We start from the raw sequence: 27769 nt of genomic DNA, 5'->3' as shown, positions 1-27769 counted from the left end.
CCTGGCACGCCGTTGGCAGTGTGAAACCTACTTTGCTGGGAACATGCAATATTTTTTTCACGCTCCTGTGAAAGGAATGCAGCCCAACTGTAAACATCTGATACCAGCCAGCTCCAGAGCAACTTGAGTTTTGTCTCCAGAACTTTTATTGCACATTCAACACGGCTATTGGTAATTGAATGAATGTGTTCCAGCTCCATCTACAAACTTTGGCACTCAGTGGGCACTGATTACGATAATAATGAAGATGACCCAGGGTAACACCACCATCGGCCCATCCGTGACCACAGCAACAGGTGGCCTCTTCCAACCATCACATAACTGCTTTAGGTAGGGGATTAATGAGGTGCAGAGGGCAGGGATGTACTGGGGGAGAGTCTCAGTTCCAGGCCGCGGATTACTCCCTCTTACCTGTGTCAGCACAGGAAGCTGGTGGACAGGACAGGACAGGACAGGACAGGGCAACATGCGTGCGTGCGCTCCTGCTCAGGACGGACCAGATGCAGGGGAGATATAGACACACAGGACAGGCTGTACCTAAGTCACCCCTCAGCTCTGCAAAAAAAAAAGAATTAAAAAAAAGGCAAGGAGAGAGTGGGTAGAGAAAGTGTGTGTATGGGGCAGACACATAGACAGGAAAAGAGGAGGGAGAGGAAAGAGAAGTGCATGTACGCCAACTCCTGCACAGGATATAAAAGAAAATGAAGGCTGGAGAAGGTCAACCTGGGCTTTTCCTACATTTCCTCCACACTCCTCCACCTGGCTAAACCCCCACAGCTATTTGCTATTACAGCACTTTAGCCAACAATGCTAACTCTTAGTTTCCCTCTAACTCCTCGAGTATTGACTTTTAATCTATGTAACCGCCCCACTCCCCCCTCTCTCTTTTTCTTACTCTTTCTTTCCTCCCCCCCTTCTCTCTCCCTGCCAACAGGCCTCATTCGTGGAGCTTGCTCGTTTAAATTCATAGTAATTTAGCTTTATGGTTCTCCATTTAAATAAGTCCTGGCTGCTGCTGCTGCTGCTGCTGCTGGGAGGAGGAGGAGGAGGAGGAAGGGGGAGGCAGGACGAATTACCTTTAGAGTCACGCCTAAAACACACACACTCACTCCATGAATTGTCTTACACACACGCACGCACACACTCCATGAATTGTCTCTCTCTCACACACACACACACACGCACACACTCCATGAAATATCTCGCACACACACACACAGTCCATGAACTGTCCCGCACACACACAAAGTCCATGAACTGTCCTGCACACACACACACACACACACTTACTCCATGAATTGTCTCGCACATACACGCGCACACACACACTCACTCACTCCATGAATTGTCTCACACACACGCACAGGTTTTCGCTTTCAGTTTCTGCCGCAGCCAATCGCGTCTCTTCTTCCCCTCTGTCTCCGTCCGCCACCGCCGTCTCCACGCTACGCGCTCGGCCAATGGGCGCCCGGGAACGTGCCGCGCTCCAGCCAATCCGCGGCCAGTTGCTATGTCGGAGGCAGAATCGATAAGGGAGACATTTTTTCTCTCCCTGGCTCTTTTACTGGTGGCTCACATTATAGCTGCTTTATAGGCTGAGGGCAAGACTGTGTTTCCTGCCAAGCAGCATCTCTCCTCCGGACTGAGCCATTAAACACGTCTCCCAGAGTTTTGCAGAAGAAGCCTCTCTCTCTCTCTCTCTCACTTGACCAGAAGTAAAAAACCAAACAAAGCACGTGTCTGTGTGTTCTGTGTGTTTTTTTTTAATAAATGCATGAATTTATCTATTTATCTTACAACGTAACCCTTGAAGGTATTTAAAAGCTACAAAAGTATCCTGGGACTTTTTTTTTTTACAAGCCTGGGGGGAGATAGCAAATGTTAAACTCATCAGACAAGTTTCAGACAGAGAATGGTGTTGACAAAGTTTTACATGATCCCCTTTTCTTTGCTGTGCTGCTACAATGAATATTGTACACCAAGACAAAATATTTAGGATAATAATTAAGTCCCTGGGGGACGTTAGGTCATATGTCCCTCGGTGGCCCAATTGAATCATGTCTGAGGTTTCTTTCTTTTGTGAATTATGATAAGGTGTAGTCATTATTCGAATTGCATCTTGCAAGTTGTATTTTTAAATCGACTAAAATCCATCCATCCATTATCTATACGGCTTATCTTACCCTTGTGGGTTGCTGGTCTTGGAGGAAGACAAAGAAAACACAGAGAGAGAACATACAAACTCCACACAGAAAGGGTCCTATAGCCAAGCCAAGGCTGAGGTGAAACTGAGCCAGCTCTTGTATAAGGGGATGACATACTACTATTTGATGACAAACCATTCAGGAGACAATGCCAGGCCAGAACCTCGACCAAATCAGACTTGCAGACACCAGTTTCTAGGCACGAATGGAAAATGATTCCAACAGGTAGAGCAGTAGGATGGTGCCACTTTGGATAAACGCCCAACAGTGTGCATGATTTCCTCTTAAGAGAACCAAAGACACACCATAATATGTCGTGCTTCTATTACTGCTTCTAGACCTCCGTGTCTCTCGAGCACTCTGTCTCGTTTCAGAAGTTCAACTCCCAAATAGATGGCATATGGCCAGCAAACCCATGTGGCACAGGACTGACAGATACTGGCTGCAGGGCAGATGGCAAGGAAGCTTCAGAGTTCAAATCAGAAACCAGCTCAGTCTGAAAGCATTACACTGTATGTACACTGCAGGGGGGGGCACTCAGCCAAGATAAGCACAGGTTACAAGTCCTGTCAGGTGAGGACTAGAGCCTCATCTGGTTATATCAGAAAAGACGTCAACAATGTGCAAAAAGAAGGAAAATGTGTTATTAAGACAAAATAAAATACCCTCAGAGTTCTACAGTGCAATGCTATGGAAACAATGGTAAAATCTAGTCTCACAGAGTGTTTGAATTATTTGTTTTGCATTATCTTGTATGATTTAAAGCAAATTAAAGCGCCAGCAAACTCTGAACTCCACCAACTCCCACAGGAACCCTCAAGCTGTCAGTTCTGTCTCATGATGTTTTTCTTTCCTGGTGAAAGCGATGTCTGGCCAGAGGAAAGAGCCCCGATGAAAAAAAGTCTGACTCTACCCTACACTTAAAACAGAACGGTAATTACGGCAGCGACCACTTTCCATAGGATGACCCTCGCACTATTTACTTTTTCTCCCACTACATGGAGAGAGTCTGCGAGCAAGGAAAACACCCTGCTTGCCATCACCGGAAAGGAGAGATTTGATGATCAGTGAAAAATAATTATCGTGCTCTTGACAAGCAAAAACATGGAGAGAGAAAAATGAGGGACCACAGATGTGCATGACAGCAACAAAAAAAAGGCATAATCACACTGTAACAGAACCATTTTCACCAAATGAAGTCTGTGTCACGACATTCAAGTTCATTTAGAAACCTCACCTACTTATTCAAACCTGTTTTACAAGTGGCACCTGTCCAGGCAGCAGCATTAGGAACAAAAGACAAAGAAAAAGATACACTTTCATATTGCAAATCCAACATATTAAGATCTTACACTAGAAATAACACATGGGGAGTCTGTAACTAATGTAATGTATTTAGCAGAAGTTGCTAATAATTAAACATTGGATAAATTTGGATAAAAATTGGATAAAAAACTTCTGCTTAAAAGTTGTTATCTGTTTTTTTTAACAACCGTCTGATGAACATATATGACCAAGCTGAAATCACAGAGAACATGCATGTTCCTCAGCAGCGTGTGTCATCCGTTCATTGAATAGAGGCTGTTGTCACACTTCAATGAAATGCCAATGATGCTCTTGAATTGCAAAGGAGCCCTGAACAGCTCACGACTGCTAAAAATACATAATGTGACAAACACACATCTCAGCTTGGCGTGGAAAGTAATTGTGTGAGAAAAAGGCATTTGAGGACGAAAACCTTTGCTTTTCTTATAAAAGTGTAGATATTGGATTCAAAAAGATATAATTATAAGTGGCAAAAGCTTATATGTTGAAGTATCGCAAAAAAATAAGAAATGCCAAACTCTCAGCACTACACTCAGTAGTGTTGCCCTCAATATATTTTCTTTTTTATATTTGATAGTTACAAATTGTTAACTGGTTTGCAGGGTGCCATCATTGTTTTGTTTTCTGCTCTAGGATAAACAAGTAAAAACTCTTCCACTCTAGCTTCTTTCAAATCTCTTCTTAGAACCTCTTTTCTCTTTCTAAAAGCTTTTGGAATTATTTGATTTCTATTTATTCATACTGTTTTTATTTGTTTTATTTTTGTTGTATTCATTTTACTGCTTTATCTCTTGTGTGGCCAATGTCCTTTCAGTCAACTGCTTTGTCTGTTTTTTTGTTTTGTTGGGTTTTCTTCTTCTTGTTAAGCACATTGTACCATTGTTAAGAAAAGTACTGAGATAAGGTTTATTATTTTAAGTTAGTATTTGATATTTGCTGCAAAGATGGGAAACATTACTGTGATAAGGAGCATGCATTTTTAAAGCTGAGTCCAGAGGGTCAGCTCTGCCTCATATTGGCTTAATAAGAGGCCATTTAAGTTGTGTCCAATAAGCTAATTGTCCAGCTGAGATAATGGTCATACTAGATGCCCTTTAGGGAAATAAGACACACTTAATAATACAGACCAATGAGAGGGAGACCCAAGCAAATTGTGTATCTCAGATGGTGGCCAGGTTAGCCCCAGGATCAACAGCACGTTGTGTGACACATTGAATTGGCAGCAAATAAAAGTCTTGTGACAGATGTTACAGGACTTGAATTTCAAGTGTGTGACAGATGATCTTACTGGACGTTACAGTTATTAACCCAGATATTTTAGAGTGCCGGTCAGAGGCCGGCCTCTTTTTACTTCACCTCGGTACAAGAGGAACAGACTGGTTTAATGAGCCCTGGTCAGTGCTCCAGCTCTGAAACATAATCACAGGCTTCCAACATAATATTTAAACTAATTTGATACAAAGCTACTGATTAAACAGAACCTGGACAACCCACTGTCTAAGAGTATACTCTGGTCTGGTTGGCTCGGTCAAGGCCTCCGGTGGAAGTCTTTGCAGCCAACATGCTGGAGGATAGCTCCATCTAAAATTACCTTTGTGCTGGGGGCTGACATGGTAAAAATACTATGATCATTCACATGGGAGCTTTCTGGGCTTTCTTGTCAGGGACTTACATATGTTTGGCTGCTTGTTCGGGCCAAGACTGCCACCTGGTGTCAAAGCTCAGCGTGCATTCCCACAAAAAAAGATTATAATAACATAAAATAACAAAAATAAAACTCATCAAGTATGATTATTAAATAAAAACGTGTTTCCCAAAAACAGAAAACCAGACCTTTAACCATAGGAGTTCACAGAATATGTTATATTCACTGGTATTGATTAGTTATGACTGGAGGTGAAAGCTGCCAGGCCTGAGTAGTCGAGTCAGAGAAGAGGATTGACACTCTGCAGGGCAGCGGAAGTTGCCTCCATCCTCATCGGCAAACTTATGGGTAAGTTGCAGCTAAAACAATGTAGCATTAGGTGTTTCTGTGCACAAGTCTTTGTGGTTATCAGTGAGGTGGGAGTGTGGGGGAGGGTTGGCTGAGCTGTCGAGTTGTTTGTTGTCGTTCTACCGTGTTTTTGTTGAATATATAAACCCCTCTGTTTGCTAGCATGCCCGGCTAACGGCTACTGGGGGTGTGTTTTTACAGATAACACAGTAACAATAGGAAGGACAGCAAGTTTTATTGAAATGCTCCGGTGTTTTTTTAACATGAGGCAGTGGAGTCAAACACCGCGTGAAGCTGTGTGGTGCACTGCTTTCAGAGATTTGGTGTTGTTACACAACAGTTGTTTTTGACTCTGTGTGTGTTGTTGTTGTGTTTGTGCGGTCAGATCATGTGTCTTTCAGGGCTGCTGTGGCCTGAGGATCTCTAGAGAGGAGGGTTTTGGGATCCTGGTCTCCATGGTAACACTGTCCCGGCCCCAGCTGCTATGTCCTCCGTCTCTTTGTCAACATCCCCTGGTGGTGGTGGTGGTGGTGGTGGTTGTGGTATTGGTGATGCTGCAGCTGCCATGGCAACCCAGGGATTGGAGCAGGCTCTGCTGGCCTCAGACCGCTATGCCAGACTCATCCTGGCCCAGATGAACAAAATGCGGCTCCGCACTGACTTCTGCGACGTGGGGCTGAAGGTCGGCGGCCGGGTCTTCAGGGTCCACCGGCTGGTGCTCGCCGCCAGCAGCCCATACTTCTCTGCCTTGTTCTCTGGGGGGATGAGAGAGGCGGATAAAGAGGAGGTGCAGATCCTCGGTGTGGAGACTGTAGTCTTTGAGGTTTTGCTGGACTTCATATACACAGGTCTGCATCGGTCCTGACATTTCACCACTGTCTTCAATACAATCCGTTTAGTTTTGTACCATTTTTCTCAGTGGAAATGTTTACTCTTTTTTTTTGTCAGGCGTGATCAGCGTGACTGTGGAGAACGTTCAGGAGCTCATGGTTGCAGCAGACATGTTGCAGCTGAATGAGGTGGTGTCTGTCTGTGGAGAGTTTCTCAAGGGTCACATGGACCCGTCCAACTGTGTGGGCATCTTCCAGTTCTTGGAGCAGATAGCCTGCATGGACATGCTGGAGTTTACTGAGAACTACATTCACGTTCACTTTCTGGAGGTATGGACGCAGAAGAGTCACTGTATTTAACTTTCAAAGTGGTTTACCAGTAAATTAAAGTTAGATTTAAAGTAAATTAATTATTTTCTAGTCTTATTTCACAGTAAAACACCATCAGCATCTTATCAGAATTGCATTTGCACCATGTATGTTGGTAAAAGCACTTCAGCTCACAATGTAATTTTTTAGTTTAATGCTTACAGACTGCTTTGTTCCCTGTAGGTCTGTGTTACTGATGAGTTCAGGGGCCTGTCGAAGGATCAGTTGGTCAGGCTGCTGCGAAGTGAGGAGCTGAGGATTGAGGATGAGTACCAAGTATTCACCGCAGCCATGGACTGGGTTCTGCAAGATGTGGCAAAGAGGAAAAAATATGTAGTGGAGGTGCTGGAGCCAGTCCGCTTCCCTCTGCTCTCCCCACAGAGACTGTTCAAGTACATAGAGGGTAAGATAGAGTGAAAATTTACATTCCGGTTTCATATTCCATATATATCTACGTTCAATATAATGTGTTAGAATTGAAAACAACATAAAGAATATATTGGAACCAAATCCTCACAGTGAACCCTGTTTGCCCTTTTGTCTCTCCACACAGGTATTACTGACTTTAGCCTGAGGGTGGCACTGCAGACTCTGTTAAAGGAATACACTGAAGTCACAAAGTCTCCCAAAGAGAATAAGATGTACAGTCAGCTTCAACCAGCCAAGATGAGACCCAGAAGAAAAGCCAGGAAATACCTCTATGCCATAGGTTCCGCATTAAATCGTTTTCAGCATCATAAACATGAAGTGTGGTGAATGTAGAAAAAAATTCCTTTGAGTTTTTACAATAACAAATGTCAGAAATTCCATCTGCAACCTTGTTTTCTTAGGAGGTTACACTCGGTTGCAAGGCGGCCGCTGGAGTGACAGCCGGGCGTTGAGCTGCGTGGAGCGCTTCGACACCTTCAACCAGTACTGGACCACTGTGTCATCCCTGCATCAGGCCCGCAGTGGCCTCGGGGTTGCAGTCATGGAGGGTATGATCTACGTGGTGGGAGGTGAGCGAGCTGAGATTGTGCATTGTGTGTGTAACAAAAAATTCAAACGTCCTGCATGATGATCAGTCTAACGCAGTTTTTTTTTTACCAGGGGAGAAAGATTCAATGATTTTCGACTGCACAGAGAGATATGACCCAGTGACCAAGCATTGGGCTGCTGTTGCGTCTCTCAACTTTCCTCGATGTGGAGTCGGTGTCTGCCCCTGTCATGGAGCTCTGTATGCGCTCGGTAAATATCCCAGTAACACTGCTGCCTTCTTCAACCACAGCACATACAGCAAATGATGGAAGTTTAAAAAATGTTTGTGAGGTTCCATCGATTTCACATATGAAGATCAGTTTACACTCCAATGTTAGAACTGCCTGGCCTCAGGTATTCTATGTTGCTCAGGAGGAGCTTTGTAAAGTCTGACTTGAGACTTGGAGACTAAACCTTTGGTGCAGAAACCTGTTTTACAAACTAGGGACATCAAATCTGAAAGACATGGGCACGCACCAGTCAGGGAAGGTCTAATGAAAGATGCTATTGAGTTTGGGAAATTTTGTATCATCCGATGTTTTTGGAGTTTGACCCATACCAGAGAATAACTTTCAGGATGACTTAGTGTCTGCTGCTTTAATTTTGACCATTCTTTTTTTAATCTGCTTCTCGTTAATCCCCCATTTTCTATGTCAGTGCAGTATTAAATTGCTGGAGTGCAAGGAAATAACATATAAGCTATTCTATTAAATATGTGATTAAAAAATCATGTAAAACACTGAAAACCTTTTTTATTACTAACTTGAACACAGCAAGATTATTATAGGAAATTGTGTTAAGACAGACACTGATTATGCAAAGGTAATCCGTCTACTCATCTAATAATCAAAAATTGTAAAAGATGCAGACAGGTATTGCTTGTTGAAAAAATAAATCAAAAAGACACTAACAAGCTAGATCAGGATTACAACCAATGACGGGGCCAGAATGGTTGACAGACGCTAAATAATATAGCAGCAAGCTGAAAATGGCAAGGTTAGAAAGTTCAACATAATCATTTTGTGAAGTTTGAACAAACAACTCATCATGTGAGATTAAAATGATTATTTTTAACCATCGTCCCGGGGGAGGAAACCACTGATTACACTGTCCTGCCTGTGCTTTAGGTGGTTGGATTGGCTCTGAGATCGGTAAGACAATGGAACGATACGATCCAGAGGAGAACAAGTGGGAGGTCATCGGCAGCATGGCGGTTCCTCGTTACTACTTTGGATGCTGTGAGCTACAAGGTGCGTGTTTCACTTTTTAGTAATGTCATCAGGTTCAACTTGTAGGAGACGACCGATTCCTCACGTGGCAGAGAGAACGTCCTGTAGCTATGGATACTGTTAGAAATATAATTGTAAATCCCTCTGTACCTTTTATTTCTCTGATTACATCATCATTTGCCTCTCCAGATCTGAACCAAATGCTGCTGTTTCTTTCCAGGGTTAATTTACGTGATCGGAGGGATAAGTGATGAAGGGATGGAGCTGCGATCAGCCGAGGTGTATGACCCCATCTCCCACCGATGGAGTGCCCTGCCCGTCATGGTCACACGTCGAGCCTATGTGGGCGTCGCCTGCCTCAATAACTGCATCTACGCAGTGGGCGGCTGGAATGAGGCACTGGGCGCACTGGAGACGGTGGAGAAGTACTGCCCTGAGGAGGTGAAGTCTCACTTCATATCTCAAGTGTGTGAGAAGATAGTTGTTCTTTGATTGTAACATCCGCCACATCTCTTTGCTTGTCTTTCAGGAAAAATGGCTGGAGGTGGCCCCGATGTCTACGGCACGTGCCGGCGTTTCCGTGTCTGCGGTGAACGGGCTGCTGTACGCAGTTGGGGGCAGGGCGGCCAGCGGAGACTTCTCTGCCCCAGTGACGGTGGACTCTGTGGAAATCTACGACCCTCACCTGGACACCTGGACTGAAGTCGGCAACATGATCACGAGCCGCTGTGACGGAGGGCTGGCTGTGCTCTGATATACAGGAATGTTCGGATTGAGACTATGAAACGTTCATGTCCGCCCCTGGATCATCCCGAAACTGCAGAAACTGAAGAGAAGCTGCACCTGGAAAACACAAGAGTGTGTTATTTGTCTTACGTTGGATTTCATTTCATCATTTCATCTTTAATAACATGTTATTTATAAATGGATCGTGTGTTTCCTTTTTTATTAAAATATTATAGCAGATCTTCAACTGGAAAACAAATGAATCTGCTTCTATTAACACTGGCACATGGCTCATCTGTTTCTGGATTTAAAGGAATTTTAAAGTAGGAACACATTTTCTTCTGTTGTGTGTTGGAATACAAAGCTGTCCTGGTTATTTAAGGATACTATTCCACTGCAGCAGATTCCATTTTTGATTGACCAGACAGAGTATCTCTTCATAGCTGTCAGCGTCCTTTGGGGACTCAGAACACTGTTGTAGATCAAGGTGTGAAAGCACTGTTCTTTAGTCGGTTTTATTGTTATCTTGCCTCAAAGGAAAGTTTGAGGTGTTTGTGCATTGCTACTTTGAAAATGTATGAAACCACTATAAGCCTGTTTGATAATGGAACCAAATGAAATAGGGGTGTTTTAAGTTTTACAGTCAGTGATTTCTGTAAATAATCTTAAACTTGAATGGCACAGCACTGTTGTCACACCAGTGCAGTGCTCACACATTTTTCACTGAATTATTTTTGTACATACGACACTTTAAGTACTATTTCATCCCTCACATGAAGAGAAACATGTTCAGAAGTGTGTTTACCTTGTGTACACCAAGTACACATGTCATGACATATCACATGAAGTGTTGCACAAAGAAAGTATTGCCTTTCGTGTTCCGTTATCCCTTTGCAAGAAACAAAATGTTACAGAATAGAAATAACACTCTATTGTTTGCTTTTCATATTTAATGTCATAAGAACTGTGTTTTTGATAGGATTAAAATGAACCTGCATCACTATTTTTTATTCAAGATTATTAAAGTTTTAGAACTTGTTGAAGACAGTTCACACACCAATATATGGGATCAAATCATTACTCATTCTTTTTTTCTGATGTACTTAGTGATGTATGGAGGTATTTTAGATCTGATATGAAAAATCAAGACTTTAAGTTTGTACATTAAGAGCAAACAAGTTCTGAGTTCACTGTTCTGATTTTCTGCACTGTGCAAACTGTGCAGACTTATTACACAGCAGCAAGACTTGTGTGGGAGGATTCAATTTGACATCTGGCTGCACATGGAAAAGTAAAACCCCTCAGCACAGTCAGCCTGTTGTCATCAACACTGTAGTGCCCTTGTTATTAGGATCTGCATGCATCTGTTTGGCTGAGGTTTGCTACTGTAAAGCATCATGGTTCAGTATTGATGTGGAAAACTTCCAAGACAATGGAGAATGTATGATCAATTTCCTCCAGCTCTGCCCCTAAAACTCTGCATTCCTTTGTTTAAATTGAATATTTACATTCAATGTCAGTCTCCAGTGAAACCATGTTGATTCGACTGTATGATATTTGTGAATATTTAAATTTAGAAGATTCCAAATCCTTCTGTCTGATTTTGGCATCTTGATCCACTGTCATAAATATTTAAAAACTACTTGATTAACTCATTTATTGATCCTCACTGCTCTCTCAGACTGGAGAGAAAGATTGCTTGGAATGTATGTATTAGCATTAATAACACAAGACAACATTATCAATATCTTTTACAAACTTAAGACAAGATCTCATTAATTCAATGCACTTCTATGGCTGAGGTTTAACTTCTGTCTGTCTGGTGTTGGACAACAATAGAGAAGTATGCAAATAGTCCAAAATGTTGATTCACCGTCTCAGATTTGCATTTAGTTTGTACTTTTTCCACAGAAAAGAATATAATACTGCATGTTTTCTGATTAATGTTAAATATTGCCTTTACCTCAAAGTCTGCCCTTAAGTCGGAAATTTCTCTCCCAATTTTGCAACTTAGGAAACATGACTATCAAAATGTTTGCTGTTGTAGAGCAAGACCAAACCAGATTTTCTTCATTTCATTTTACATTTTTATTCAGTGAATATGGCTTGAAGTGCAAAATTGTCTCTTAAATCAGTGCTTAATCTCTTTAAGCTTCTTCTCCGTACAGAATTTTTTTATTGTCAGTGTAGCCACCAGCGAGAACGTGGCGACCAGAGTAAGGACAGTTCGCATGGCTTTGAACCAGGCGGGGTAGCCCGGAAGCAGGGTCAGGTCGTAGTGCAGTGACAGACCCAGTCCCATGATGACTACCAGGGCTCCCTCCGTAATGTTGTCCCTGCAGAGCAGCGCCAGCCAGGCCAGGAGCGAAGGCACCACGCTGTTACCCAAGTTCATCCAGTCTGGCTGAGCAGGACTACCGGCAGGGATGGCAAACCCCCAGCGGGCGCCTCCGAGGAAGGAAACAATACAGGCTCCGTAGACGACTTGAGCGTATGCCACTTCAGGGTAGAAGCACTGGGAGGCAGCCATCACGAGAGGGGCGGACAGGAAGGGGATGAGCCCGGAGATACCGAGGTACAGGGCTGGTTTTGGAGCCTGAACGAGGGCCCCTAAACTTTGGCCCTCCTTGGTGCTCCCTCCCTCTGAGGAGCCCCGACGTGAATCCCCTTGGCAGAGACGGGAGGGCTGCCAGCTCACAGGCCTGATGCTCAGCAGGCTGGTGGTGGAAGCTGTGGATGGGAAAAACCCTGAGGAGGTCCGACAGGGAAACAGCAGCTGAGCTCTGGTTGAGTAGTTTGCCGGAGGGTTTTTCTGCTGGACACATCTCCACACTGAAACCTGAGAAAACAATAAACACAGAGGTGCAACACACATCTTGTTATTGTTTGATACTGCTTGCACGTGGGCTATAGTGCCTCTATATTGACTCATAAAGAAGGTGTTCACATTTCAGAATCAGAATCAGAAGTATTTATTGCCAAGTAGGTTTACACCTACCTGGAATTTGCCTTGGTATAGGTACATACAAGGAACATAAAACATAAAACATAAAAACACAGTAAGTACTACACACATGAAAAAAAACAAATATAAAATAAAAAGATATATATAGAAAAAAAAAAATATATATATATATATATATATATATAAAATAAAGTAAATGCAAAATGCAAAACAGGAGTGCAATGAGAATGTGCAATGTGCAGTTTAATGTGTGTTAATGTTCGGTCTTACCTCAGAAAATATGCGTCTTCCAGATGCTAACCTCAACATCTTGAATCTAAAAGAGACGAGTAATCACTTATTAATAACCTTCTCCCTATAGCACATGTCATTTAGGATGTTTAGCTGTGATATAACCCCCCCTCCTCCAAGGCTAATGATATCAACAGCTAGCACACAGGCACTTGCTAAACCTGATGCAATACGAAGCTAAATCCTGTAACAACATGCAAACACAAACAGATGTTGCATTTACCTAAACGTTATGTTTGATCTGTCATCCAGCAGCTCACCACTGCCCCCGCGGTGTAATGAGAGTGAGCTAATGGTCGCTAAGTTAATGTTAAGTCGCTAAACTAGAGGTCGTTTGCTGGCTGCCATTCTATCGGTGCTCGATTAACCGCCTGTCTCCAACTACTCTGAAAGCCCATGAGACGCGATCTGACATCGATTGGTTTGGCTGACGGCGGCGGGGGAGACGTTAAGTTACATTCAAGACGTCAAATATCCGTTAAACCCGCTGCGAACACCGCGCTGCACCGATATTTACCGAGTATCCGGCGTTTTAATTCAAATTACCGACGTGTTGTTTTATTCGGAAGGGAAAGTATTTCACCTCTGGGTTCACCCGTAACAACACGGTGGAACATCGAGGAGTTGCATAATCGCGGCGGGGGTTGAACGCAGCACAGTCGAGCCTGTTCGAAACCCCTCAGTGGCAGCGCCAGTGGTAAGCGCTCCGAAACCCAAACAAACGCCAACAGCCGAGGGTTTATAGCTGCGAGGAAAGTTCTCTCGCGTTAGTGTTCCGGAGCTCTCACGTGTGTTTGCACCGCAGTTCACCGGAGGCCAGGAGACTGTGCGCGCGGCACCGCCATGAGACACAGCAAGTTAGCCCGCTAGCACTTAGCAAACTGATGAATGTGTGCTGCTGCTGTTGAGGTAGCCATTTTGAAACCGTGTTGTTCCAACGAAGCCAGGTCTGTTTACCTCTATTGTACGTTTGTGACAGTTCCTTAAATACGTCGCTTGACCCACCGCGAGTACATTAAATGCATTTTTACTCAACTAAGCCCCCTAACTGTGCTAAGTAGTCTTAACTGCCTAGCAGGCTTCGCGGGCTACTTAGCAGGCTAGGTAACGTCAGCTTTAGCTAACAGTTGCTACGCGAGCGTTAACATCAATTAACTTGGCAGAGTTAGCCAGCAGCTCAGTCTGGACGGAGCAGGTAATGGTATTAGTTAGCTACCAGTGTGAACAGGTTGGTGCATTTGTGTTCCAAACGTGTTTTAATGCACTTTAAACCACTCCGTTGCTCAGCTAGCTAGCTTGGAGTCGCGTGCATGTTACGTTGCTGTGTGTGGAATCGGTGCGCTGCGGTGTTTGTGGACGCGTGTGTGCGTGTGTGTGTGTGTTTCCCACGATGTGTGATAACGTCAAACTGTGTACTTTCCGGACTCAGCATTGTTTGTGTTGCCGTCAGCCATGTGGGTTCAGTGTGACTGTCTGTGGCCGTGGCCGCGCTAAACTCATTGATGCTGGGCTGTTATGTAATGGTTCAGCGGGGAATACGCTAGCGACTCCACGCGAGCCCAGTTTGTGCACACGGGCTTTTATGTTTGTTTTGTTGTCGGGCTGCATCATAACGCGTGTCTGGCCTGGGTGTGTGACTGGAGACTCGGATAGTAAAGCGCACTTTCTTCCAGCACCACACACACACACAGGCCCGTTTAGATGCGCAGCAATCTGAGGAGAAGCACCGAGGTAGAAAGTGTCCACGTTATTTTTAAAACTGGCATAAATATTTCATTTACCGAAGCCGACACAATTTTCAGCGTGATGTGGTGCTGAGATCACTGAGTCATGGGTTTTCTCTCTAAATGTGTTGGAGGTGTGAAAAGGAGCAATGCAGATGGTCTCTAAACTTGGAAGCCACTTCTGTAATGCTGGAGCTTTCATAACGTCAGGACATCATGCAGCTGTTTACAGTTACATAGGTGTAGCAGCATGAAGGGAAATGTGGGTTCAAGTTTAGGTTTAATGGTTTTATTAACTAACATTTAACGTGACAAGAAAAAACAACTGCATGCACTTTAATCGCTGTGAATCCCGAACTGCTTTCAAACCAACAGAGCTCCTCATACTTTGCTTATTCAAATCATAAGCAAAGGCAGAGAACAAACTACAGGCACCAAAAAATAAGCCATTAGTTTATTAAGCAATTTAAGAACAAGAGGAATATAAGGGATGTCATGTCTTTTGGTTCTGCTCATGGGCACTACAGTTAGTAGCTGGGAGGGGAGGCTACAGACAGGAACCTGTGCAAAGGGAATGCACTGTCCTTGAGTATGTGTGTGCTATGCATGGTGGCTTCACACCATTATAAGCTTAATTTCTCTGTGTGGAATCCCTATATTCAGTTGATACTTCAGTTGAGTTTATTAGATATTGTTGGATGTTATTAATACTGTAGCCCTGCTGTAAATCTTTTTTTATGTAGTGCTTATTCCCCTTTATCGTTATTTTGAAAGCTTTACTTTGCTGTTCCATTATATTGCCTCATACTGATGCGTCTCCTAATAGCATTTTGTCCAACCTGTTTATATCATTGAGGGTAGACAAATTATTAGTTATTTGCAAAACTACCACAGACTATAAAGTTGAATCATCACCTCATCAACAGTGCAGCTTTCATAAAAGTAGCTTATTGGACTAAATACATATCAGTCAAACTAGTTGTAATACACAATGAGTAGTTATGTGTGTATTTTTTAACCGGTAGGTTTGAAGTGTTTTTCTTTCTGAATTCAGACTAACACTCTCTATGTTTACTGCAGGTCCAGTCTGTTCCTGTGCAGATACCCATGATCTACAAACAGGGAAACGACAAACTGCACTGAACAATCCTGTGTGAGGGAATTCAAGAAGAAAAGGAAAGACCCACTTGACACATGCTATTTTTCATTCTTCATTTTTCCCCCTAGAGAAAACAATTTGATTGACTGGACTTTTTTTCCTTCTCCCTCATTTTTTGGACAAGTTTAATTGTTGTTTTTGGACCGCTATTCATCACATGACACCAAGACCTTTTGGCTTGTGGATGCTTTTTATTTCGCTTGCACATGAGCTTGCACATCTATGAAATCTAAGCAACACCCTATATCTGCTTCAGTCAACAAATTGCAGCACTATAAATGGGCATCTTACAAATGTGATATTAAACCATATAAAGATAAAATCGGCATTATAATGCGTCATTCAGCAGCACCTCTATTTCATTAACCCAAACTGAAAATGACGGCAATGTAACATAGGGTTTTGCTTTCTTCATTGTCATGTGACTTTGAACCTTTTGGGCACTATTTTCATCACACTCGGACAGTCTTTTCACCAGTTTAATGAGGTGAGCGGTGGTTTTCAGTGACGCCCATTGCTAATAAGACTGTCTCTGAACACTCTTTTCTTTTCTGCATGAGTTTACGTAGACCTTAAGATGATTCGGTAGAAGGTGAGGCGGCAACATACTGGCACACAGTGTGGCAGGACAACGGCCATCTCTTTCCCCCCCATCTGGTGTCCAAGTCGAACTGCTACACAAACTGTTGTCCAGGTTTCAGGGCAGCCAACTCTCACAGACCGCTTCCTTATATTAAGAACAAGACAGTCTGACTTTTCCTCACCATTGGGACAAATCACCCATCAAGTCACTTCATTTTGCCAATCAGCATAAAGTCCAATTAGGATTTAAGTTTTGCTCCTGACTGATGAATCTGTGAAAAATTCAGTCTGCCTGTGGATAAGACGTTACCTGGACTGAAAAGTAACGCTCAAAATTCATCAGACACGCAACCGGCAACAGGAGCTGCCTGAGAATCTTATTCAAGAAGGAGAATCGGTCGCTCAAAGGCCTCTGCACTTCCGCTCTAGCATCTACTTCCTGCTCGGCCAGTTCTCTGGATCACCATTCCAGATCATTCCTGCAACCTTTCGACCCATTTACCCAGTGTTTCACCCTGGACGAAGGGATCTGCCTCTGGGTAAAGGGGCTGTGCTGTCCTGGCGAAGGTGGAGAGGGGGTTGTTGGTGTGCTGCTCCCCATCTGTCAGTGCACACACACTGTGATCAGTGCCAACAGGCCTGAGGAACCGAGCCCAATCGGACTGAGAGAGGAGGCAGAGGACTTCAGAGCAACAGACTCTGGGGTAATGATAATGCTTCACCTCACTGACTTGGCTGGGACAAACATGCATGAGTGTACTCAATGGGAAGGGAATTAATGGCTGTATTTTGATCCATCACAAGTCATTTGTCAATATTTTCAGGGTAGCAGGTGTTAATTTTCCTCCCAGCACACACGCACAAGAGTTAATTTAAATCCATGAGTTATACTCATTTATCACATGCTGCACACATTGCAAAATAATACTTGTATTATGCACACTATATTTTCCTACCAGGCTGTCGAGCAGTTATCATTTGCACAGCTGCAGCAAGTCGAGCTTTGTTGTTTTCTGCTAAGAATAGGACTCTTTTTGGGTCGTCGTGTGGAGACCGCAACACACCGAATTTCTAAATAACTGACACTTTGACAGAACATTCACATTAAAAAAAGATGGGCATTTTAGGGGAACTTCATTTTCTGTCAGTGATTCATGTTACTGCACTTTAAATTTTCAACGTTGATTATTGAAAATGTTTTTTCCTGTTGTTCATGTCTGTCATTAGATCCTGGCCATGAGGTTTGATGCCTCGATCCACTGACCGGAAACACTGGACCTAAATGGCGCAGCATGACTTTGTCCCTGCCTGGCTTAACTTCTCCACGCCCCAGCCTGCCAAGGTGTGTGTGTGTGCTAGGTTATCATAGGAGATGAGCAGATACACAAGGCTTTTAAATATAAATGTCCGTCCCCCCCCAGGGACTGACAGTGCAGTCAGTACATGGTTCAGCAGAGGGTCACCTAAACATTGTGTTCTGTTATGAAAAAGACGAAAGACAGAAGAAAGGGAACAGTTTTAAATAACATCAATTGATGGCTCAAGGTTCTGATGGAGGCTTTAAACAAACTTTTCATAGATTGTCTTGAATCTCTGCATTACTAAATTTGGATGGGCTTTTTACAAGGCCCTGAAAACAAATGTTCTGGTGGAGATCAGACATAATTGCAGGCTATTGCTGACAAACAAGCATTGGTTGAAGTTGCTGTCATTCAATGAAGTGTCAGGAATCAAATTCTAACATGCAGTGGTTTTTCAGTCATCATAGCAAAGCTAGATCTATGTGAAATGTATTGCATTATATACGAGGAGAGATTTGATGAGCCTAAATGTATACATGCTGCTTCAGCACAAGCTGTGTTAATGATGCAGTTTTCTGAAATTACTTAACTGTAGTTGGTTGAAATGGACAACAAATCATTAACCGGCTTTGCCATCATATCCACATTAGTATTTACTTATGTATATATCATTCTGAAGTTCAGACCAAGTGGCAGGTTTGTTTTTTTGGTTCGGTGATAAATCGATCATCTGGTACTCACTATTTGAGGTTAACACTGAAGCTGTATTAGCTGTTGAACAGTTTGAAAGTTCAGTGAGTTTATGTAAAATACCTATCAGTATTAGGTATTGCATTACATGATGTATGATGAGATGTCCTCAGGGTTTCCTCTACAATGTTTCAGGTCTGGCGGATTGCCAAGCTAACTATAACCTCCGGCAGGCCAACATTTTTTTTTTTTATATATATAAGGAACCAATGACACAATGCAGGCTTTTTAAGATTTAAAGTCTGATATAGGAAAATAGCAGACAGACAGCAGTGAATGAGAGTGTCCTCTACTACTTCCATTGAAGTCACATGTTTGAACATGTCAGAGTTGTATTATCACCTTAAAACATGGATACTAGCTAACAAAATAAAGGGGAAGTTGTGTTTGATTGAAGACAAATATTTTAGCCAGTTAAGATTTAGTGAAGGCTCATTGTAGCTTGTGTGTCATTTGTTGTGATTCTGTAGTTACATGCAGTTTAAACATCATGAGCTTCGATTAAACTTTGGACTCTGAGCTGATAACCTGTGTTTTTAGACTGTCTGACATCACAGCGCGGCGATGTCCTCACCCAGAGTTCTTTCATTTGATGGGAATAATTTTGGCTGTAGCTGAAAGACAGGGGTCTGGAACAAAGTTTATATGCAATATCTTATAAAAACACCAATGATGATTCATTCAAAGTATTGCCTCTTGTGGGAAATGTGGGGTGGACGTTAAAAGATCGATTTTTTTTTTTTGTGTGTGTGTCTTTTCTTTTGTATTAGTGTACAGTGTATTAAACTTTCTGTCTGTCATAGATTGGTGTTTTTTTTTTTTTTTCAATTAGAGTTTTCCCAGATTAGTTTGTCTGTCAAATCAAGAGTCAAGAAAGAGAAACAATGACCCAACTCCCTGTCTTGCTGACTCCTGGCTTCAATTGAATTTCTATTGTCTTCAGGGATTAGTCTGTATTCTTTCACCAGAGTTGAAGCTGCAGTGCGTTATCTTACTGACCTTTTCTACTTTATCTTGCTGTGTATTGTCTGTGGACCGCTATAAAAATTCCTTGAGATTAAAGTGGTGGGGATAGGCTGAACGAGACAATCTAATTTGATCTTTGAACCTCTGTAGATGACAAGGAAATGAACTCAGCATTTTAAAGTAAACATTGTGAAGCACACAGCTGTGTCAGTGCTGTCACTTCAGGATTTAACGTTTTCAGGATTATGTACACAGTGTGTTATTATTGTTATTAGTTTTCTGAGTAGAAATGATTTATGCTAATTTAAGTTTCTACATCAGGACAAAGATGAGGCAGGGGAAATACAAATGTCATGATAAATAGTGTCAGGGTAACTGCCATTTCTTTTTTGGTCATTTTCTCTGATAAGATGCATGTTTAAAATGTCTGTGTAAACCCCCATGTTGCTCACATTGTCCCCTCTCTGTCTTCCTGCAGTCCCCTGCTGCCAACCTTGATAAACAAGGTGAGCCCCACCACCACAGAGACGGCAGAGCTTCTGTGAGCCGCCGCCGCCACAACTCTTCTGATGGTTTCTTCAACAACGGCTCCCTGCGTCCTCCAGCAGGTAACAGTGTACACCACCTGCCTTCATATGCCACGTTCAGACTACAATGTTCAAAGTCGCCACATCACTATGCAGTTCACACTACATGACTTGGCTGTCTTTTACTTAAGAGTTTTGCAGTCGTGAGTTTAACTACATGACTGACCGGTGTCTGCTGTGATTGGCTGTAGTTGTTGATTCGTCTAGATATTTAGCCTGCCAGAAATTTGGTTTGAGCAGTTGACCTGACAGCGAGCCTCTCAAATGCCAATCCAATTCAATTTGTCTTCGATCTTTTGTTGGCGAGTGGAAAATCAGGTTAAAAATCATGTAGTGTGAAGAAGTCATCATTGTTAATCTGATAAAGTGTGTAAAGGAAAGCAACAGTAAGAACTTCAGCAGAAATAATGAAACTAACAGAATAGTACTGATTTAGCACTGTATGTCTTGATTTAATTTCGTTAAAAATGTCCTCCATTGTTCTTGACTTCAGAAGGGCCCTTTTTTATTGAGCTTTCAGGTTTAGAAAAATGTTGGTTGTGTTTCAGACATTATGTTTATCAGTAATACCAAGTAAAAAGATTGTGCTCGACATACAGTGCCTCAACTGAAAGAACGGAAACAAAAACTACCCTGATCGTTCTCCCCTGCTCTGCAGAAACAGGATCCTGTATTGGCCCGGATATAAACCAATGTTTTTTCTTCTAAAACTTGAAAAGTGGGGTCTGTCTTATATTTTGGATAATTTAATGTTCATTCATTATAACAGATACTCTCTTTGAATAGAGAGAGAGAGAGAAATTATTTTATAGTGGATCACTAGAGCAGTGGTTCTCAAATGGGGGTACTTGTACCCCTGGGGGTACGTGAGATTTTTTTTAAATATATTTAAAATTAGCATCCATTCAAAAATCCTTTTAAAAATAGTTATTTAATAAATATTCAATAAAATATAAGTGTTTAATAAATCAGACACTGACTGGCACTGGCACAGCGCTGTAAATACTTTGCGCTGTTTAGGGGGTACTTAGCTGAAAAAATATTTCACAGGGGGTACATCACTGAAAAAAGGTTGAGAACCACTGCACTAGAGGTTTCCACTACTAGACTTTTGTCGGGAGGCAGGGGTGGCACGAATGTGAAGGACTTCAGAACGCTCACTTCCTCACTGAGCATATTTGTTTCACTTTTGTTAGTACTAATGTCTGAGTGTACTGTGAGAACAACAACCTTTGTAATGGTAAAATAAATGATGTCAAATAGCATATTTTCAGAAAGTACAGTGGTAAGTTCTTAGATCTTCAAGTTATTGGAGTCAACCTTATCATCCGTTTTACTATCGGTTCACTCCGTGCTAAAATCATTACTAAATACTTGAGGCACAACTCTTTTGATGCACGCCAATGGCCCCTGGATAGTGTGCTCAAATAAACGTGCAGAACCATGATATTTTAAGCTTAACATAACATAAGGTTAACAAAAGTTCAAACTTCATCATCCCACATCTCCCATAAACAGGATCTGAGACTCATGAAATTTGGTATCACAGGTTTCTCATGTGACCAAATCAGCATAAAGAAATGTTCATTAATATCTGTGATGATGTGATAATTTGGGACAGAATTAGCCTATTTAAAAAAAATCCTGTGTGTTTTTTGTTCTCTTTGGAGGTGACGGATGGCAGCAGCCCTCTCTGCTTCTGAGGCATGACTCGGTGGACTCGGGGGTGGCCAAAGGAGGACATGGTGGGCTGGCAGGGGGATCGTGTTGGAAGGAAACACCCAGCTGGCATGGAGCCCCACGGGGTGCCCAGGACGGCCACCACCACCAGGGACGCCACCCCAAACGGGGAGCAGGCGACAGGGACAGGCAGGTGGGGCACCGGCAGCGCAATGGCATCTTCCATCCCCGCAAGGGCACCTCATACCCGGACAAGTTTCCCAACGAGGAACGCAAAGACGGCAAGGACGACAAGCTGAAGTTCGTGGAAGAGGACTTTGTGAGTCAACGACTTTTCCACGTTCTTAAATTTTTTTTTATTATCTTCAAGCCTGTGGATGTCCTTGACATAGTTCTTCAACGATGATGCTATTTTTAAAGATAAGATAAGATACCTTGAGTCAACTGCAAAGCTATTTTAGCTGTTAAATAAAGAGTGCACTCAGTTATAAATATACCCTTTATTTTTAGAAAAGTAGTTGCTGATTACACAGCACCTGATCCAAGATGATCAAAACTAAGATCAGATATATTTTCACTGTACATTTTCTGAACAATAATAAAAATAGTAAATTTCATGAGTGTTCTTCCACACGAGAGTTTCCCTGGACTGACCCAGAAGACTTGATAGTAACAACATGTTTAGATTTTAGTATGTCAACAAAGCTCTAAATACACAATTTGAATGTCAAGGTTTTAATGTTGACACTCAGTGTTTGTCTTTTAGCCTTCCCTCAACCCTGAAACAACTGGAAAGCCTGGGACTCAGATGCGAGCAGTGGCTCCCCATGCTGGAGTGTGGGGTAAGAGCACCCAGTGCCAGTTTAGATTTAAATACCTAGATAAACAAGAAACTCTGAATAGTTTCAGATCTGTTTCTCATCCTCACGTGTTTATGTTTCAGAAAACCCCCCTAGTGGCAAACAGTTGGTTTCCAAAATGCTGGTTATCAAGAAAGTTTCCAAGGAGGACCCCAGCACAGCCTTCTCTGCGGGGTTTGCCACTGCCGGCGCCCTGCCAACCAACGGCAACAAAGCTCCCATTGCAGGCTCCAGTGTCTACAAGAACCTGGTCCCAAAACCTGTTGTGGCCCCCACCAAAGTAAGACTCGCTGTCTCAATGTGTTAAATCATTTCTTTCTTTGTTTCATTTTTCCAGATGCAGTTTTACAAGCTAATCACACACATTTATGATGGATACAAATCATGCTATGCATACTGCAGTCGTCTGTGTGTTTGGCTGGCTCGAAATGAACTCTGGAAAATGTCTGGAAAATCAGTGGCTACTTTTGATGCAATCTCACCAAGCTTTAATTGATCAGTTTGGCTGCTCCATTTTTACCACCATGAAGGCACCAGCTTTTGCGATTATGTCTTCCTTTTTAATTTGCTACAGGCTACTGTATAAGGACATGTTTTCAGACCAAAACTGAGCATTTGAAGTCACTAAAATGCTTTATTTGGTAAACTTAGTCTATTATCACAGTGATGGAAGATATTGCACACTCCATGATGTGGTGCACTATCATACAGGTGATGACTACAACACCAGTGTAGCGCCCACCCCTAGGGTCTGGCAAGAAAAGTTCTGGAAAATGTCTGGAGCTCAGTCACATACAGCCCCACTGGAAAATTTCAGGAAAATGTCTTCAGTGCATGTCTGAGAGCAGCTAGAGAGTCATTATGCGTCTTCTCTTCCAGAGCACCCAGTGGAAATCCAGTGGTAGAGAGATCACCAAGTCTGGCCTCCACATGCCAGGCCGAGATTCAGTCTTCACCAGCCCTGTCTCTGGAGCCAAACCCAGCACCCCAGTCAGTGCACAGCTGCACAACGCCCCAAAAGAGGTGAGGGTCACAAAACATAGAGAGTAGCAGAACTTCAGGGTTTGTCTTGACACAACGAGAACTATTTTTATTTATGATGTCATTTACACAGACTTTCAGACAAACATGCTGAACTTCAGGTGGAACATTCCAGTGTAGCTCTGTGTGTTGGAATCGTTGTTCTTGTTCTGTAACTACGTATGTGATATGTGTAGCTGGCCCCCGTGTACGCAAATGACGGGGTTTATTTAAACATAGTTATTATGTGTTAGTGTGGTTGCTGACTGAGATGCTTACTCTCTCGCACTTTAAGTTTTCTGCAGCAGTGTTTGTGCCCTGTCTTCTCTCCAGTCGATTCAAACTGTAATATTCACCAGAAAGTATCAGTTATCACATGTGAAACTGCTGTAAATTCTATGGTCATATTTTGTCAATACAGTTAACATTTGACAATCTTAAAGATTTTTTTAGAAAAATATTCAGACAGTTAAAATGACTGATGGTTGTTGACCTACTTTTAATTTTTACTGTCCAAATGGATCTGATGGCTTACTGATTTGGTGTCAGAGTAAAAAAGTTTATTAACTGTTCAATTTATTAAACCACTTATTCTCCTTCACGTGGCTTCTCCCCCTGCCTCTTCCTCCCGCCACACCTGCAGCACCCTTCCAGCACGACTCCTCCCATAGACATCGCCCCGTCGAGGCTGAAGCTGATGCGGCGCGGTCCAGACCGTAAGAGCGAGTTCCTGCGAGCTCTGAAGGACGAGGTCACTGGAGAGCTGACGACGAGCAGCAGCCCGGGCACATCAGGAGAGGTAGGCAGCAGTTTGGCTTTTAGCCGATACGGGTTATGACAGAGATAAGAAAAATTCTCTGTTCAAGAGAGTGTATGAGGTGTTAACTCTGCATGTTAATTCCCATGCAGAGAATTAACACCTCATACACTCTCTTGAACAGAGAATTTTTTGATCTTCAGGAGAAAAAAAAAAGACTGCCCAGATTCCAACAGTCTTTTCTGTAGAAGTCAGTTTATTTACTTAAAAATGTCCCACAGTAGAGTCACAGCTTTTGTTTTTCTCTACACAAAGGCCAGAAAATCAAAGTCCGAACCCCTCAACGTCCCCAAAAGGGATCGTATCTAGTCATGGTCTTTTAAAATCAGTTTTGACTGAACTGTGATTGCTTTCTTTTTTTATATTCTTGTTTTTATTGGACCATAAACGGGGAGAAAGAGATACTAAATGGTACAAAGGTCCCTGGCCAGAACATAAGGCCTCCAGGGGATACGATTTTTGAAGCCTGTTCTCTCGCTTTGTGAATATTTTTTTTTAGGGCGAAAGCAACACGCCAGAGCCAAAAGCCTACAGCGAAGAAGTCTGTCATGAGAACGGTCTGTCCTACTCCCTCAGCGACTCAGACACCGAACACCTGTCCAGCTCCCTGGAGGCAGAGCACAGGTAGAGTACTGCCAACAGCCGCGCACACACACACACAGTCTCACACAGTCTCACACAGTCAACTAAGCAGAAAATTACTATGCTCATATAGGTTGCTGAAGGCCATGGGCTGGCAGGAGTACCCAGAAAATGATGACAACTTCCTGCCTCTGACAGAGGACGAGCTGAGAGAGTTCCAGACTAAAACCGAACAGGTGAGATTTCAGAGGAAAACTCTTAATTAAATATACTTCATTCAGTATCACCCAGTAATTTGATCTCTTTTTGTATTTAAGTGTTATATTTTTCACTTTCTAAACTGAAGTGGCATCTCACACTCCGATTGTGTCCTTTGACCAGCTGAAGAGGAACGGCATGCAGAGGAACGGGGTTCTCCCAAGGCCGCGGGGTGTCACCCTCCACTTCACCCCCTGGAGGAGTGTGGCGGAGGCGCACGTCGAGGAGGGCTCGGAGTCCGAAACCAGTAGCAGCAGCCAGACCTCTGACGATGACGACTGCATCAAATCCTAACGTGGCTTTATGGAACAAAAAAAGAAAAACAACAAACACAACAGCCAACACCACATCCCAGCAAGCAGTTCCCCCTCTTCCTGTCTCATCTTTGTTTTTAGAGCACCATTTTGAATTTCTTTCGTTTTGATTTTTTTTTTGTTGTTGTTCTTGCACAAGGGAAAAACCAATCATATCCCAGTGAAGGAGGAGATTCCTGCTTCGCCAGACGTCGTTTTCCCTGCGTTTCCTCCTTCACTGCAGTCCCTGCCCTCTTTGACCCCCCCACCCTCCCTTCTTCCTTTTTCTTCCTCGCTTTGTGGAACTGAAGTGTTCATCAAGAAAAAGAAGGGCAATGAATGCACACTTGATTCTGCTTCAAACAGACTAACTCATTTCATTGATGATGCTGATGACACATTATTAATGATATTAATAAAAATTGGTTCCTGACAAGCTGATATGTTTCAATATGAATCTGGCTCCTGTGATGTTTTGGGTCCACACGTAGGTGACTTTGACTCCTGCCTCACAGTGAATCCTCGATTCTTATCAGCCCGAGTGACGCAAAAATGAATTTGCACTAAAACGCTGCAGTGTTGTATCGATCCAGGTTGTTACTGTGCAGCTTGCTTCAAAGCAGCTGCTGTGTGCCAGGGCGATGAAAACCCTCCTGTGCCAAAAGCAGCTGGAGCAGCTTTTCCCACTGAAAACATGCTCCATTTGTAATGGATATAATAATAAAATAGTAAATCTAGTCACTCTAACAATTGTTTATATTTCATTTAAACATAGACTGTCAGATAAAGCTGTGAGGAAATGCTACTTTGATTAAGTACCATTAAAACTTGAATGGCATACCTCGGCCATGAGCAAACAGTCCCCTTATGAAACCATATTTAAATGGACTTGATTGTGAATTTTGTAAGTGAAAAGAAATCCCTGGATCCGGATCCCTGATCTGGATCTGCACCAGAACTTCATGGCTTCTTCCTTTGGTTGTGTTCCACACCTCCACAAAATCTCATGCAAATCACTTGATCAGTTTTTGCACAATTCTAAACATCACAAACAAACCAATGAAAACACAACCTCCTTTGCTGATGTAATTTTTTCCCCCTAATATATATGTGAAGTGATTTGATCAAAGGTCAGATTTTAAAAGTTTTGTTTAGATTTAGATTGTTTAAATATCTTCAAATTTCAGACATGTCTCTTAGTACAATCAAATGTGATGCTTGTAACACAAGACAATTGTTCACAACAGTGAGTCAGCATGCACAACATCTGCACACTGAAACTGAACGCAGCCATTTTGTTCTAGACATTTTCTTGGTTATTTCCTTTATTGATAAGACGGAGTGTAAAGTGAGAGGGGGGAGGACACGGAGCAAAGTTCTGCAAATCAGAAAGGAAGCTGCAGAGGACTGGAGCCGCTCGCTCTGCATGTGAGCTTCCTGACACCTGGTCATCCTGGAAACACTTCTGCTTTTTCTGCAGTTTTCAATTGTACAGTTAAAATAGTCACAAGTGGAAGTTGTCAGTCAGGCCTGAGAGGTTGCACACAAATTCATTCACAATTAATTTCCAGTTTGTGTTAGATCAACGCAAAGAGCAACAATATTACATGTTTAAATCATCACATGACTAATCTCCACTTGTTATCTCGTCATTTAATGCTTCACCGACTCACTCCGGGCCAGCCCAGGTGTCCAATAGAAATCCGACACTCGTTTAACAAAATAAGGGTATGTCCAAAAGTTTTAACGACAAAGTTCAACAAGACATTTCTTTTAAATCAACTTAAAGAAATATACAAAGAATGTGACATTCATCACTATATAAAAAGTAAAATTTTGAATCTAACACCCAAATGATAAAATGAACCTGACAATACAGTTGCATCTACATGACAAGTCAAGCTTTTTTCTATATATATAACAGGCAAAATATGAAATTTTGAATGATAAACCGCATGAGGTTTGTGCAAAATTTGGTTTTATTCCTATAAGATTGTGTACTCAGTCAGTAGCAGCCCCATGTACCAATAGTAAGTTTGTATAGGCAGTATAGCAGAATTAAGCATGTGAAAAACAATGGGAAAATAACCAAGGAGGTCACGTTTCATCTTGTGAGTAAAGCCTAACCCTAACCCACACAAAGTACAGGACTTATCACGGAACTTGGTTAAGGATGTGATATGAGTCAGGGAATAGTTCAATGAAAGTAATCAGGCATGTTTAGGGGACTGATACTTATG

General features: G+C 42.5%; 3 protein-coding genes across 9 annotated transcripts; 2 read left to right on the top strand and 1 right to left on the bottom strand.

Moving 5' to 3' along the window:
• Positions 1-5437: 5437 nt before the first annotated feature.
• LOC118117822 (intracisternal A particle-promoted polypeptide) lies at positions 5438-11336 on the top strand. Of its 2 annotated transcripts, XM_035170401.2 has the most exons (10): positions 5438-5523; positions 5909-6371; positions 6472-6683; positions 6906-7125; positions 7276-7431; positions 7553-7720; positions 7812-7949; positions 8867-8989; positions 9189-9409; positions 9498-11336. In XM_035170401.2, exons 2-10 carry the CDS (start codon positions 6008-6010, stop codon positions 9720-9722), a joined length of 1827 nt encoding a protein of 608 aa, XP_035026292.1. In that variant the 5' UTR covers positions 5438-5523; positions 5909-6007; the 3' UTR covers positions 9723-11336. The 2 variants fall into 2 exon arrangements, with proteins under 2 accessions (XP_035026292.1, XP_035026293.1); XM_035170402.2 differs by lacking the exon at positions 5438-5523 and having other exon boundaries at positions 5622-6371.
• Positions 11337-11767: 431 nt separating this feature from the next.
• LOC118117829 (transmembrane protein 69) lies at positions 11768-13345 on the bottom strand. Of its 2 annotated transcripts, XR_004697837.1 has the most exons (4): positions 13174-13345; positions 12930-12975; positions 12693-12703; positions 12402-12533 (listed from the first exon to the last, which is right to left on the bottom strand). XR_004697837.1 is itself a non-coding variant. In XM_035170423.2 (3 exons), exons 2-3 carry the CDS (start codon positions 12966-12968, stop codon positions 11826-11828), a joined length of 747 nt encoding a protein of 248 aa, XP_035026314.1. In that variant the 5' UTR covers positions 12969-12975; positions 13174-13334; the 3' UTR covers positions 11768-11825. The 2 variants fall into 2 exon arrangements, 1 of the variants encoding a protein (XP_035026314.1); XM_035170423.2 differs by lacking the exon at positions 12693-12703 and having other exon boundaries at positions 11768-12533; positions 13174-13334.
• Positions 13346-13514: 169 nt separating this feature from the next.
• On the top strand, positions 13515-25986 carry gpbp1l1 (GC-rich promoter binding protein 1-like 1). 5 transcript variants are annotated; one of them, XM_035170415.2, is made up of 12 exons: positions 13515-13647; positions 15755-17119; positions 17643-17757; positions 19911-20040; positions 21690-22018; positions 22466-22541; positions 22643-22839; positions 23439-23582; positions 24223-24378; positions 24896-25020; positions 25112-25214; positions 25360-25986. In XM_035170415.2, exons 3-12 carry the CDS (start codon positions 17698-17700, stop codon positions 25528-25530), a joined length of 1491 nt encoding a protein of 496 aa, XP_035026306.1. In that variant the 5' UTR covers positions 13515-13647; positions 15755-17119; positions 17643-17697; the 3' UTR covers positions 25531-25986. The 5 variants fall into 5 exon arrangements, with proteins under 5 accessions (XP_035026306.1, XP_035026309.1, XP_035026307.1 ...); XM_035170418.2 differs by having other exon boundaries at positions 13644-13897; positions 25325-25467; XM_035170416.2 differs by having other exon boundaries at positions 13646-13859.
• The last annotated feature ends 1783 nt before the right edge of the window (positions 25987-27769 follow it).

Source organism: Hippoglossus stenolepis, chromosome 11 (genome assembly GCF_022539355.2).
Source record: "Hippoglossus stenolepis isolate QCI-W04-F060 chromosome 11, HSTE1.2, whole genome shotgun sequence".
Lineage (NCBI taxonomy): Eukaryota > Metazoa > Chordata > Actinopteri > Pleuronectiformes > Pleuronectidae > Hippoglossus > Hippoglossus stenolepis.
The sequence above is the reverse complement of the archived record's forward strand: the minus strand, read 5'-3'. Positions and strand labels throughout refer to the sequence as shown.

What these genes read in the sequence shown, in the direction of transcription:
- LOC118117822 (XM_035170401.2), top strand. Translation starts at nt 6,008, where the DNA reads ATGTCCTCCGTCTCTTTGTCAACATCCCCTGGTGGTGGTGGTGGTGGT. An exon ending in TTCACGTTCACTTTCTGGAG is followed by an intron (nt 6,684 to 6,905) that starts GTATGGACGCAG and finishes TGTTCCCTGTAG; the next exon opens with GTCTGTGTTACTGATGAGTT. An exon ending in ACTGTTCAAGTACATAGAGG is followed by an intron (nt 7,126 to 7,275) that starts GTAAGATAGAGT and finishes CTCTCCACACAG; the next exon opens with GTATTACTGACTTTAGCCTG.
- LOC118117829 (XM_035170423.2), bottom strand. Translation starts at nt 12,968, where the DNA reads ATGTTGAGGTTAGCATCTGGAAGACGCATATTTTCTGAG. An exon ending in GAAGACGCATATTTTCTGAG is followed by an intron (nt 12,534 to 12,929) that starts GTAAGACCGAAC and finishes TTGTTTTCTCAG; the next exon opens with GTTTCAGTGTGGAGATGTGT.
- gpbp1l1 (XM_035170415.2), top strand. Translation starts at nt 17,698, where the DNA reads ATGGCGCAGCATGACTTTGTCCCTGCCTGGCTTAACTTCTCCACGCCC. An exon ending in CTGTTGTGGCCCCCACCAAA is followed by an intron (nt 22,840 to 23,438) that starts GTAAGACTCGCT and finishes CTTCTCTTCCAG; the next exon opens with AGCACCCAGTGGAAATCCAG. An exon ending in TCCAGACTAAAACCGAACAG is followed by an intron (nt 25,215 to 25,359) that starts GTGAGATTTCAG and finishes TCCTTTGACCAG; the next exon opens with CTGAAGAGGAACGGCATGCA.